The sequence below is a fragment of the Hypomesus nipponensis genome, chromosome 6 (assembly GCF_054491055.1).
Source record: "Hypomesus nipponensis isolate SF chromosome 6, ASM5449105v1, whole genome shotgun sequence".
NCBI classification, from domain to species: Eukaryota; Metazoa; Chordata; class Actinopteri; order Osmeriformes; family Osmeridae; genus Hypomesus; species Hypomesus nipponensis.
This window is the reverse complement of record NC_140366.1, coordinates 3,393,536-3,407,818: the sequence shown is the minus strand read 5'-3', so window position 1 is coordinate 3,407,818 and position 14,283 is coordinate 3,393,536. Positions and strand designations below refer to the sequence as shown.

The 14,283-nt window shown below is 40.6% G+C and overlaps 1 protein-coding gene across 6 annotated transcripts; it reads right to left on the bottom strand.

The window, feature by feature from the left end:
* Positions 1–2,386: 2,386 nt before the first annotated feature.
* On the bottom strand, positions 2,387–14,283 carry rnf8 (ring finger protein 8, E3 ubiquitin protein ligase). Of its 6 annotated transcripts, none has more exons than XR_014758498.1 (10): positions 14,049–14,283; positions 13,543–13,671; positions 13,015–13,466; positions 7,225–7,426; positions 6,731–6,793; positions 6,498–6,587; positions 5,941–6,048; positions 5,617–5,828; positions 3,912–4,828; positions 3,020–3,156 (listed from the first exon to the last, which is right to left on the bottom strand). XR_014758498.1 is itself a non-coding variant. In XM_084700438.1 (9 exons), the coding sequence occupies exons 1-9, from the start codon at positions 14,166–14,168 to the stop codon at positions 2,966–2,968; spliced, it is 1,560 nt and encodes a 519-aa protein (XP_084556564.1). In that variant the 5' UTR covers positions 14,169–14,283; the 3' UTR covers positions 2,387–2,965. The 6 variants fall into 6 exon arrangements, 4 of the variants coding, with proteins under 4 accessions (XP_084556564.1, XP_084556565.1, XP_084556566.1 ...); XR_014758499.1 differs by having other exon boundaries at positions 5,624–5,828; XM_084700438.1 differs by lacking the exon at positions 3,912–4,828 and having other exon boundaries at positions 2,387–3,156; positions 5,624–5,828.

Sequence of the window (14,283 nt, the reverse complement as noted above, 5' to 3'; positions counted from 1 at the left end):
TAATAATAGTAGGCTACTATAATTATTATAAGGTTTTCATGATTAAATTGAGAATATACTATTGAGGAGTGAGGCATTTTACTGATGTTTGGGTATTGAGATGTGTATTCATAGGTCTGTAATTATATATATACTGTATATATTGCATACCATATATATAACATATTAATATTTATTTTTAAATTGCCCATCCTCAAGCAGAGTTGAATTGTCATCATTTCTCAGAGGGTTACAGTCTGTACATAGGTCTGTGCAAGAAAGAGTGTTGATCTGCCATCCTTTTAATCAGAGTTCAACTAGATGTGGTGCTTATTACAGTGTACAGAAATGAGAGAGGGTTTGAAACCAAGGCTACAATACACTGCATGCTATTGACATTAGAGTGTATGTTGGCACACAGCGATTTACCGTGATCATGCTGTGAGGACCATTTGGGTTCAATTCCAAGTGGACAGATGGAAAGGATCATTTGGAAAGGATCCATTCCAAAGAATCATACCATGGGACCAAGTCTGTATATCAATGCTAAAACTGAAAAATGTCTTTCATCCATTATAATACTCTCAAAATGTGTCATTACTATATTTAATTATATATTGTATTTTTACAACATTCAAGTATGACTCAGACAACAAAACTATTGTAACAAAAATAGAATGTCATCAATCTCTTCCCTGCAGGACAGCATAAATGTTAGATGACTAGTGCTAGAGAATCATTAGTCTCACAGATGTATACTGCATCTCAGTCTAGACAGAAAACTGCAAAATCAGCTTTAACCTCACAAAACCAAACAATTCTGCCGTTCTCAACCTAACAATGCAAGCTAAAGGGCTGCAGCTGACAGGAGTCGATGCTTGTGGTGCTTATCATCAGCAGTAGTGGAGCTGCCATTCTTTGACACAGAAAGGAAAGAAAAGCCCCTGGGTCTTCTTTTCTGGCAACCCTCAAACAGGGTTTTTTGTACCTTTCCTGTGCATTTTGCCCCAAACAGCAAGCTGCACTACGCTTCACCGAGTAGCCTAGTTTTATCAATGGCAATGGGTCTATATTGGCATGTTAGCTTGGCACAGTCACACTGCACTACTTCAACAACCCTGAGCTAAAAAACATCTGACAGGCTATATAACCGGCATGAAGTTCACTATTTTAATGTGTTCACTATGTAATGTGATGAACAGCCTTACTTTGTAACATAATTGGACATATCACATGGGGGAGGCAAATGTGCTTGTACACAGGGAGTGTGTCTGCTTGTGTGTGTAAGAACGAACACGAAACTGGGAGAGAAAGAGAGAGCAAGAGACACATGTGGGTTACTTGCTGACATTGTTCTTTTCATGACACATCATGGAGCTGGTCCCTGGAGGAGGCGGGAGGAGGAAATGTGGTTCTGACTGGGTCCCCGAGGCTGCCCATCACTGTCGCCCTGGTGTAATACAGCCTGACAGACACACGCTTCCCTCGCACTCTGCCTCTAACGGACTGGCCTGACATGGGCCATCCTCAGCACAGCACAGGAGAGGAGGGGAGAGCGCTCCGGAAGCTGGCAGTAAAGTGAACTCTAGATGGGAGCCTAGTGAGGTTAATGTTGGCCTTGTCGGCATCTGCTTTGGCCTGGAACTGGAGATCTGCAAATCCCCGAACTTGCAAAGAGGCTGCCTAAACCAGTGAGATAATTAGTAATTCATTGAGATTATTGATCAAGATTGATATTTGAGCAGGTGATAATTACATGTAAAAAAAATACAGTTACATTGCTTAAATTCTTTTGAATTGAATGGTTATGTGTGGCTAATATCAAAGTTGACTTTGAAATTTGCTACAACATCCTCTTTGCCATCAACCACAGCCTATAAAAATGTCAACATTTCCAGAACTGTTGATGCCAGTTCATTTCCAGTTACACTGCATGCTCAACCACTATGCCATAGAGCACAGTAGGATATTGGCTTAAATCTCACTGACACACAGCTGTTTCATAAAGATAAAAGCTTTTCTATTGGAAAATTGAATACGTTCTGTCTTCATGCATACTTTCTGATTTAAAATGATTTTAGTGCCTTCAAAGACCACTTTCAGAAAAGTTTATAAGGAAATCAAACTGTATTTCTATACAGTGGCAGGAATATTTTCTGCAATGTGAGATGCTGGGAAAGGTGCCATCACACTTATATTTGTTGCTTAGCAACATAGCTGTATGCATGTGAAATTACCAAAGACTAAGAATGGATGTGGCATTTTCAGACTGGTGAAGTTATGACAAAAGAGTGATACCTGATGCGTCAGAATGCATGGCCACTGTATATATTTTCACTTAATTTTACCTCGCATACAGTGCTTTAAACATTCATAAAAGACAGTCCATAGTATAAATACATGGACATTACAGAAAATACCGTTTTTAATACATAAAATAATTAGCATATTATGCAGTTTTTTAACTTGCCAATTATTACGAAACCACTAGAATGAAATATCCGACAACTCTTAGAAAATGAAATACAGGCAAGTACTGCCTCATAAACTAAGAGCTCTACTTGCGCCACCTGGTGTCTATTAAGAAGTAATCTTAAATAAAAGAACTTGACTTCCAAGTTTGAAGCAGTAGATTTTCATCCTCATATCTGATGGCATAAGAAACAATTTGTTGTTGTGAGATACATATACCAATTTATAGTCAGTTTAACATGTCTGAAGGGACATTTGAAATGAGTGAAACATTTATTTAGTTTCATAGACCCCCCCCCCCTCCCAAAAAAAAAAAACACAAAAAGGTAAACAGCAGTGCTACAGGTAAAACACAATGACTGAATGTATCATAGAACAGTGAGTGCATTGACTTCCTAACCAGAAAAGGCTTATCCTTATGAACATCTCTGAAACATCAAATAAACAAATACACAACAAATTTGACAAATATGTTTGAGTGTAACGCATGTGTTACACCCAAAAGAAAAATGGGCTAGTATTCGTGAATGTCGCCGTCACTGCCAACGTCCTGGCTGGTGTTGGAGGGGCTGGAACTCCAGAAGCTGCTCTCGTACATGCTGTCCATGGACAGGTGACTGACAATGCTGTTCCAGCTGCTGCTGCTGCTGCTGCTGCTGCTGGTGTCCTCGTCATTAATCACCACCACCTCCTCAGGCTTGGCTGCTAGAATGACAGCAGGAAACACTTTTTCCAGATCGTGGAGCAGAATTGTAATTGATTGTGAGTACAGTGACTGACAAAACATCTCCAGTTGATTTAAAGGTGACATGACATGAAAACGTCATTTTATAAGGTTATTTAACATTAATATGAGTTCCCCTAGCCTGCCTTTGGTCCCCCAGTGGCTAGAATTTTCGATAGGTCTAAACAAAGCCCTGGGTGTTCTTCTCCGCCTTTAACAAAATGAAGGCTCAAACGATCTGTTTGAAAATCTCTTCCAAGTGACGTAGATACGAGAAAGGTTACCTCCCCTCTCTCTGCTTTGCCCGCCCAGATCATCTGGCCCGCCCATTAGAAACTGAGCTACAGTACCACCGTGCAGGGCAAGTGCGATATCGGTTTTTCCTGGAGAGACATCATGGCGAGCAAACAAACGAAGCACAACAGTTGCTCAGTGCTTGGATGTACAAATGCAAGCTCAAATCTTTATTTAATTCCTTCATCCGAGCCTCTGCACAACCAATATCTCAATTTTATTTTCGCTGGAAATGCGCCGACACAACTTCCCAAAGTTTTGCATGTCTGCGCCAAACATTTCAGCCACTACTGTTTCCTCAACTTGAGCTAACACAAAGCTGGCCTTGCTGAAATTAAATTCTGGATCATTACTAAATCTCCTTGATCAAGCTACAAAACTTGGACAAGTAAGTTAACTAACGCTATATAATTGTGTTGCTTTACTGTACATTGTTACCTACCCTTAAAATGTGGCTGTAACATTAGCTCTGCAGCTAACAGCTGAGTTACTGTTGCTAACGTACAAACCCTGTAACGCCAGTGTTGTACACCTCTTTGTTATTTGGATAACCGTTATGCTGTTGTTGGTGTTATGGCGTGCGCAATATCCGCCTTTCCCCTCTTTGAAATTATTATGAGTGTGCACCTCTGCAAACCAGGATGATCAGATGAGAAAGGGCAAATTCGAAGCATTTTACAGCAACGGGGCTACGAGCCAGCTGAGTTACTGTCGCTAATGTAAAGGTAGATGGCATCAAGTGTGTGTGTGAATACAAACGCTGTAACGCCGGTGTTGTACACTTCTTTGTTATTTGGATAACCGTTCTGCTGTTGGTGTTATGGCTCGCGATACCCGCCTTTCTCCACATTGAAATGAATGAGTGTGCACCTCTGCAAACCAGGGTGATCAGAAGAGAATGGCTAAATTTGAGGCATCTTACAGCAACGGGGGCTACGAGCCATTGCGATACATCCGTTGTAAACATTAGCGCATGTTGCCACCCCTCTCCTCCTCATTAGCATTTAAAGCTACAGACACAGAAACAGCACGTTCTGAGGAAAGCTGATTGTGGGACTACTTGTAGTGGCTATAATTCTGCACCATGGCTGAATTTCGGGAAAGAGACTTCAGATACAGTATTAGGGGACCACTAAGGCCTATATAAAAGCATCCAAAAACAGCATGTCATGTCACCTTTAATATAAATGGCCTTGAGGACTTGTCACTTAACATAGCAAGGACCTTTCTCGGATTTGGGGCTTGTAATAGTGAAATGTACTTTCCTTCAACGGTCAAAACATCCCAAGTTTCTCCTCATCTTAAACAGGTAACTCAAGACTCCTCTTCAAACAAACACCTGGCCCCTTCTCCATTAACCTGTCCATGTGCATGAATGAGGGAGAGATTTATGGGGGGGAAATGCCCCCCCTCCCCCCCCGTCCAGCTCAAAAGATGTCAGCAGAGGGCCCGCAGCATCATCAGGGACGGCTCCCATCCCAGCCAGACTGTTTGCCCTCCTCCCCTCAGGGAGGCGCCACAGGGCCCTCCATTCCTGGACCAGCAAGTTCAAGGACAGCTTCTTCCCTGTGGATGTTACCCTGCTGAACTCTGCACCACGGTGATAGCCCCGTACTCCCCCCCCCCCTTGACCCTGGCCTGTATAGTTATAACCACTGTACTGTTATATATTCAATGTATATATCTTTTAACTGAATTTTGTTGTCTCTGTACTGAGCAATGACAATAAAGTTTAATCTACATTTACATTTAGCAGACGCTCTTATCCAGAGCGTCTTACAGTAAATACAGGGACATTCCCCCGAGGCAAGTAGGGTGAAGTGCCTTACCCAAGGACACAACGTCATTTGACACGGTCGGGAATCGATCCGGCAACCTTCTGATTACTAGCCCGATTCCCTAACCGCTCAGCCACCTGAATCTAATCCAACCTTCTCACTGTCTGGCCTAAGTAAAACTAGGTTGGTTTCCTAATTTTAGACAAACACCATTACTGAAAGTCACTTTGGATAAAAGGGCTGCTAAATTACTAAAAGGTAGGCTGCAAGCTTGACAGCCTGAAGCAGTCAGACAAATAGTAGCCAAACTGCTTGACCGACATTGACATTTTAATTTCAAGTGGCTCGTGATGCTAGGAGATGACGCACCTCTCACCTTTCCTCTCGATAATGAGCTCCTGTCTCCTGTCCTTCATGTCGGGACTCAGGTTGTCCACCATGCGGTCTATGCAGTTGTCCAGAACCAGGGAGCGGGTCTGAGACAGGATGGCCTGCCGGCAGATGGGGCACTCATCCTTCCTCTTCCGCCACTCTCTGATGCAGTGGAGGCAGAAGCTGTGGGCGCAGTTCAGTGTGACGGACTGCAGAGAAAGGAAGGACGGCATAGTAACAGGCGGCTGGGAGATCAAGAAAGACTTGTGCTTAATCGTGGGGATGAGAAAAGCCCTGTACTTGACAGGAACAGTGACATACCTCAATGAAAAGCTCGGAGCAAATAATGCACTGAAGTTCATTCTCCAGTACTTCAGTCATTTGTGTGACTACCTCCTCCCTTTGAGCTTTTGCTTTCTCTTTTTCTTCCTGGAAATAAAACACCAACACACTGCAGTTTATCATTCAATAACTCAGGTTGGAGTCAGGTGGCTAAGCGGTGACGGAATCGGACTAGTAATCAGAAGGTTGCCAGTTCGATTCCCGGCTGTGCAAAATGACATTGTGCCTTGGGCAAGGCACTTCACCCTACTTGTCTCAGGGGGAATGTCCATGTACTTACTGTAAGTCGCTCTGGATAAGAGCGTCTGCTAAATGACTACATGTAAAACTGAATTTACAGGATTCTTTGAGCGCAAGCATTTCAGTCAGTAAATCTTAATGTTTTCTATTTTTGCGTTTATGCATACAATCACCATATCAAAATATCTTTGCAATGCCTTTTATAGAACAAACGTTGGAAATGTTGTATTTAAATACCCTCAAATCAGGCAAAGAAAGGATGCAAAGGAGTTGGATCAAGTCCCACAAAAACATACCTTGGTCACCTCCAGCTCTTTATCTTTGGCTAGGAGAACCTCTTCAAAGTCTTGTCGAGAAAGGGCAAGTTCTGCAATGACTTTTCTTTGCTGTGTAGATTTCAAACCGATCCAAATATTTAAAAAAAGAGTATAAACTGATGTGATATTTATTTATCCACACCATTCTGTTAGGTAGTAAACGTATCAGACCAATGAGAACCTTAGAAGCTGAACAAGGATGTTGTGATTACCTCTTGTAAGGCGTCTTCCAATAGTTTTTTTAAGAGCTCTTCTTGCTGCTGTGTTTTTTGTACCTTAAAACAGAAGCAAGATATATTTCTTTAAGAAAGAAAAAAAATATATAAATATATATATATATAGGCATTCTCATGAGAGTTTTATTTGAGAGTTTTTAAGTGTGACAGGAAAGACAGGGGAAGAGAAAAATACATGCAGCAAAGGGCCAGGGCCAGATGTGAACCCAGACCGCTACAGAAAGGCCACAGCTAACATGGTACATGCACTTCTCGAGTGAGCTACCGGGGCACCTCGCAAGATGCATTTCTGAATTCAGAGTAGTTAGAAACAATATATGAATGATGCTAGGTGTTAGCATGGTGTATTTATATTGTTCCTTTGTACCGTTTGTCTATACTGCTTTTTACACAAGCTGTCATTGATAAAAGTACCATAATCAATTTTTCCCCTGAATAAAGATGAAGCGCTAGAGTAGTCAGACGCTCACCTCGAGGCGTCTCTCCGTTTCGCTGATGGACCTCTCTAACGTCTCCATCTTGTGCACTTGACCCCTCAGCAACTCCAGCTGGTTCTGCAGCTCCCTCACCTGCTCCCCTCTGTGGGGGTCATCCTGCTCCCCCTCCAGGGCCACCACCTGCCTCTCTGTGTCATCCATCCGCTCACGCAGAGCCAACACATTCTGGCTGTACCTGGAACCAGAAATACAGACTCATTCTGTTCCATAAGTAACCAATGTGAATGGATTAAACTCACTCCTCAAGTATGTATACAGGCCACCGATGTATGGAGTCAAATTAGGGTCAAAATGTTGCATCCTTAGAAATAGTTTTGCATTCGTAAAAATAGTTTTGCATCCCTAGAACTTTTTTTGACTCTGCAGAAATAGTTTTGCATCAGTAAAAAAAGTGTTGTTCAAAAATATTTCACATAATACAATTTTTTTTTTACAAATGCAAAACTATTTCTACGGATGCAAAACCTTCTTTTGGCCATGTCAAAATCGGGCCAAAATTGTCAAAAATGGTCGGGCCACAAGGTTGCCGGATTTGATTCCCGGCCGTGCAAAATTACGTTGTGTCCTTGGGCAAGGCACTTCATCCTACTTGCCTCGGGGTGAATGTCCCTGCACTTACTGAAATTCACTCTGGATAAGTCTGCTAAATGACTAAATGTAAAATGTTGGCCTATGAGCACGATACTAATTAGAATGCTGCCCACCGACTATCCAATAAGCCTTTAACACGGTCCGCAGCAGCAATGGACACACGAAGGTTGACTACACGCATCAAGATCTTCCTCACACCAACGTTTGTATATTGTCGAAAATCGTTCTCAAACGAAAATCCAAACTTGAGAAGAGGTACTCTATGAAAACTACATCTGCAATTACATCTGCAAGTATAAAGGAAAGTTTAAATTTAACGTTCGGCTAGTTTAATACTGTAGATGGCTAACAGGGTACCAAGAGGTCTCACCAAAGAAGTGTAATGAAATTCATAATGTAAAAAAAAAGCTAAAAAACCAACAGCTAAATATGCCTTTTTATTTTGATGTGATACTGTGTTGTGATATAGCCTAATACTGTTTTGTACAATAGTATCCAAGTTCAGTGTCACTGCCAGGGCACAGTATTACTTGTCCATGAAGTACACTGTTTCTGCAGATTACTGTACCTATTCAGGATGGACAGGAGATGAAACTGTGTTGATGAATTGGTGGTATGGTTGTAGCTTCTTAAGACTGTGGTTGCAGTCAGTTTAAGCAAATGTTAGTTTGTATTGTAGGCCTAATCATAAATTGTAGACGATGTACAGAATGTTGTTTTGTTTATTTAGATTTCATTTGAAGCTGACGAGAACTTTCCTGTCATCAGCAACTTCTACTATTCCTGTGTGGCTGGGAAAGAGATATGCAACCATTTGGTTGCCTGTTGTTTCAGTGCAGTACCACCCCTATATCCAACACAAGCTTTCTGCAAACTATCAGAACTCAAGTAAAGTTATTCATTTACAAAAAGTCATGGTTTTGCATTTCATAACGTCCGTAGTCATGACATCCATTGTCTTTTTAACAAGGAATCCAACCTGAACCAGTTCACTGTTTACTTGAAAGAAAAACGGAACTTAGGAATGGTTTGCTGAACCCACTGCTAGTTTCCTTAAAGATCACAATGACTCTTGCTTAGACTGTTGCTCTTGTTGGTTAGTGGTAGCGGATTTAAACTGTTGTATTCTATTTGAGTTAATCCTATTTTTGCTGCTTTCCCACAAGTACACTTACACTTAGAGATTAATGTTGTTTAATTGTAACTTGCTTAACTACATGCTCTTATGGTTTCTTCCCTTTAGCACTTATTTTTTGGTTGTTCACAATGTGTACTTCTTGTTTTTGGCTACCCGCAATGCTTTGGGGCTATCTTGTTGTTGTTATTATCAGTGACCTATGCACTTTGTAAAGCTCTCTCTTGGAAGTCGCTTTGTATAAAAGCGTCTGCTAAATGAAATGAATAAATGTAAAAACAAAAACTGGTGGCAGAAGTGGTGTTTACTCTTTATAGGGCCTACGAAGATGATAACATTAATTCATATACAGTCAAGAGATGTCCAAAATAGATATGTCCTGATTCCTAGTCTCTCTACGTTAGTATAAAACTAGTGTTGATGGTGATTTGTAAATTGGGTTTGTAATAGCTTTTTAAAGATTCTGACTGTTTTTGGTCTTTTACATCTCTTTTCTAAGTATTGGGTGTTAGTAGTATATATTTTAATATTGAGGGCAAAAATGTGTTAATTGACGAATGTGAAGTTAGTTTCATATTAGACATTCGTCTCACATTCGGAAGACGCTACTTTGAAGATTCGCTTTAGGGACCGGGTGGAAACTACCCATACCATTTAGAAAAATTTAGACTTTTATAATATTTTTAAGAATATAAAACTTCAAACAGACACCAGAGTATCTTAACAATGTCTGGTGTACTTCCACAGCCTTTACGTTTTCAATTAAGTTTCAAATAAAATGATAGAAAATCACTAATCTTTGAAAATAGCTTAATCCTCGCAAATCTTGACTTTTTTCAAAATTGTGTCAAAAAATCTTAAATATACACCAAATTATTCTAATAAAGTCTGGCCTACTTCCAAAACCTTTAAATTTTCAATACAGTTTTAAATAAGACTCAAATACATTTCTTATCTTGGACAATAGCATTAAATCCACGCTAATATTAATAACTTTTTCAAAATTGTGTGCCTGTTTGTGCACATTATAAAGATTTTTTGCACTGTGAATTTGACCTGTCAGTTCGGTTTTTGAATCAAGGGTTGGAAATTAATGCTTTTTTGTTTTTGTTTTTATTATCCAATTCATCAAAAAAAGAATCGACAGTTTAATCGATTATTAAAATAATCATTAGTTGCAGCCCTTATAATTATACAATTATATGGAAATAAAGAAATATTTACAAATTTTGCATGTCTTATGTTCGGTTTAAAACTTTAATTTTAATAAATACATTTTCCAACATCAAATCCACAGTTTTACAGGTTTGTGTATTTATGTGTACAACTATAAACTTGTTCATTCATGAAAGCAAATTTAGATTTTTAGAATTATTTTTATGATCTTACAAACGCTGTTGGTGTGAGGAAGATCTCGAAGCGATGTAGTCAACCTTTGTGTGTCGAACTGTGATAAAGGCCTATTGGATGGTCGGTGGGCAGCATTATGATTTGCTACTCAACAAGCATTGTGCTGATAGGCCCCATTTTGACATGGCCAAAGTTTCGCACTCATACAAAACATTTTGCACCCGTACAAAAAGTTTTGCACCCGTAAAACTCGTGTTGTATTATGCAAAATATTTTTGACCAACACTTAGACCAGGGGTCGGCAACCCAAAATGTTGAAAGAGCCATATTGGACCAAAAAAAACAAAACTGTCTGGAGCCGCAAAAAATTTGAAAGCCTTATATAAGCCTTATAATGAAGGCAACACATGCGGTAAGTGTCTATAGTAGCTATATTAGCCTACTATTTTCCATGCTTTATTCAGGGCTGCCAACTTTTGCAAAAACCTTGGAGTGAGATTTGGTATTTGGCCCCACTCGTTATGCAAGCGCGCATACTGCGCAAGAGAATTTTTTTTGCCATTATTTGAGCGCAAAATAGTTTAATTGAGCTTTATGTAAAATAAACATAGACGTTTATCAAAAAACCTTGTCTAGTGATGCCATCACTCCGGCCTTGCTCCCATCCATCCTCGCTGACGCGTATAGTTACGGTAGGGGCCCAGCTATCGTAGCCTATCTGAGAGAACTTTTTGGAAAAGACGGGCTATGGACCCAACCAATGCTATTTGGGAAGGGAGAACTCCCTCACATGGTACAACCCATGCAGAGGCTGCTGTGTCAGAAAGCGAAAACTGTGTAGCCTACTTTAAGACAAGATAATACAAACGTGACAAATGTCAACAACAAAAAATCCTCGACCGGCCAAAAGTGAAGCGGCCCACCGGGAACTCTCCCGATTACCCAGCCCGGCCCTGTTTACAACGTTAACAGGACAACTTGGTTGGCGTTGCCTTTTCAGCGTGAGATATGCAAGGTGTGGCTTGAGAGCATGTGAATTGCGTGTGTCTCACGGCCAATGCGTGAGAGTTGACAGCCCTGTTTATTATCTCCCGGGTTGCAACAAAATTAGCAGCAGTAGTGGAGTTTGGAGATGCAATCCACTTCTTAAATCTATCTTTGCGCTCGTCTAATTTCTCCAGAAGTACTGCAATTGCACTTTTTCTATCACTCCCAACTGGGTATTCTGCTGCAAATGTAGCATGCATTCCCTGGAAATGTCTTTTCACGTTACTCTTTTTGTTATTTGACAACTTCTCATTACAAAGCAAACATTCAGGCAATCCTTCCGCATTGGCAATGAAAGCAAATGATTCCGTCCAAGAACTGTTGAATCCTCTGTTCTCCTCAGCTATCTTTCTCTTTTACCCTTTGGGACCCATGGCCCATGACACACCCGCCGGTTTGTTTGCAACAGCCACCTGTCTGGCACTACGCCGAACTGAAAGAAACGTGTGTCGCAGGCTATGACGTAAATCTTTGTTGACAGAACAAAGCAGAAGCAGACAGACGAAGCAGACATAACAATATTAAAACATTTCTGTTTTAATAATTAAAACAAAAAATAAGTTCACACCATCTTTTTTCATATTTTTGAAAAAGCTCCAGGGAGCCACTAGGGCGGCGCTAAAGAGCCGCATGCGGCTCTGCAGCCGCGGGTTGCCGACCCCTGACTTAGACGGATGCAAAACTATTTCTACGGATGTAAAACTATTTCTACGGATGAAAAATATTATTGACACTAAGAGGTCCTGAGTTCAAGTACCAGTGAGGGGAAAGATCGAGAGGACTGACGAGCAGCAAGATAATGCCCGTTACACATAAACATGTAGCTGTGTAACATTTTAAGTGGTGCTGTCAGTTAAACGCGTTATTAACGGCGTTAACGCAAACCCATTTTAATGGTGTCAATTTTTTTTCGGAAACAAAACAACGGGCACGTCGCACACACTTGTTTGCGAGCCGGCCAAAGAGTAGTTGGCTAACATTACGTTTTGAGTGGATGGCGAGTGTGAGATGCCGAAATGGATGCCAATAAGATTCTGAATGGAAATGTTACTTTTACAAAATTGCTAAATGGTTCCATTGACAAGACCAAAGTAATGTGTGTGTTTTGTCGTCGTAAACTGAGCCATCATTGCAGCACGTCCAGTCTGAAATACCACTTGATGGCCAAGCACACAACTGATGCACATTTTGTGTTTGTGTGACATTTATTTTTTATTGAGTATTTTATTATCAAGTATTTTTTTCAACCTTTTATTGATGAACAGTGTTACATTGTGTGAGAGATTATTTGCTCCAAGTGTGAATAACTGCTCCAAGTGAAAATGTTGTGAAATTGAACACTACAGTGTGCCAATGTTGTTTTCAATAAAAAAAACATTTGCACAAAGCAAGCCACAAAACGTTTCCATGTTGATAAGAGCATTAAAATGAGAAAAAAATTATGGGACAGAAAGAATTCAAGGGACGTTAAGAATAGATAAAATGTGCAATTTATTGCGATTAATTGCGAGTTAACTATGATATTAACGCGATTAAATATTATATACATAATATATATACAGCATGAATTTTAAGTTTACCAGGCTGAAAACACAATACGGTTCAAAGAAAAATTGGAATAAGTGTAAGATTTTATTTACCTCTGCTGGCTGATCAGATTACTGCTAGGAACACTGGGCATTCCTGGAGAGGGGTGTCGTTCCTCAGCATGTACACTGGGACCAGCCACCTCCCCTGGCTTGGGACCGGGTCTCTCTAGGCGCTCGTCTATGGGGCAGGGCTGTGGTAGGGACTTGTCAGAAGTGGAGCGACGGCAAAGCTTAGACTTTGATGAGGTAGAAGGTTCCAGGTCATCAGAATCAAATTTCCTCTTGTTTTTTTTTGATCTGGAGGCTGCACAAGCCCCTTCATTGAGTCCTTTAGCAAGGTGAGGTTTGATGTCGACAAAGGGTTGCCGGCCCAATGTGTATTCATACTCCACTGTAGTGCCAGAATTAAAAGGAACCCCTAATTTTATTGAGTCCCCTTGGAACAGGTGGTGAGGTCTCTCAGCAAGTATTCGTGTTCCATTAACCCACACTCCATTTAGACTCTGTGGGGAAAACAAATCATTTACCACTTGCTCACAATGTCACAAAAGATTGCAACTCACACAATGTAAACTGTACCTTCTTGTCTGTCACAGTCCATTCCCCATCCTGCCTTTGCCTGAATAAACAATGAAATCTAGAAATCATCAGAGGGCAGCTTGCTGACACAAGCTGGTAAGTGACATTTAAGCCACGTCCAATGGTAACCTAGTGAGCCAAGACAAATTAAGGGACAATTATGCATATGCATTGACACTAAAACGTCATTCCCCATATATTGACAATCCGTGTGTTTGCTTTGCTTACATAACTTATTTTCATTAGGTAATGGTATCAGGTACTGAGAAGGTTGCCATAAGTTAAATGTACTACACCTACAGCCTTTTAACTGAATAGTCTAGCGAGTGACAATTTAGTATCTGTTAAAAGTATGTCATTAAAATATCCAAATATGTGAACCAGGTTAATATCATGGACTACATCATACAAGGGTGACATTTGGTTATTTAGTTCGAAGAGGTGGCTAGATAGCTTCTTCTGCTATCTTGCTGCCTGCACGTCACATTCAAAATTAGCGCGGCTACCTCTGTGTTCCCTGGCAAATGAAGCCAATCCGAATCTTTTCCGACTCGAATCAAACACCATGTTTCTTCGTTGGATTTAACTTCTACTTTAGAAGAATGTGATGTTTCCGAACTGTCCATTTTGCACCATACTACAGAAACTTTGCTGACTGACTAACTAGCTAGCATGTTAACCCAGACGTGTTTTGGCTTCTGTGAAATCTCTTCCTGGAAATGACGTATCTTCTGCTTGGTG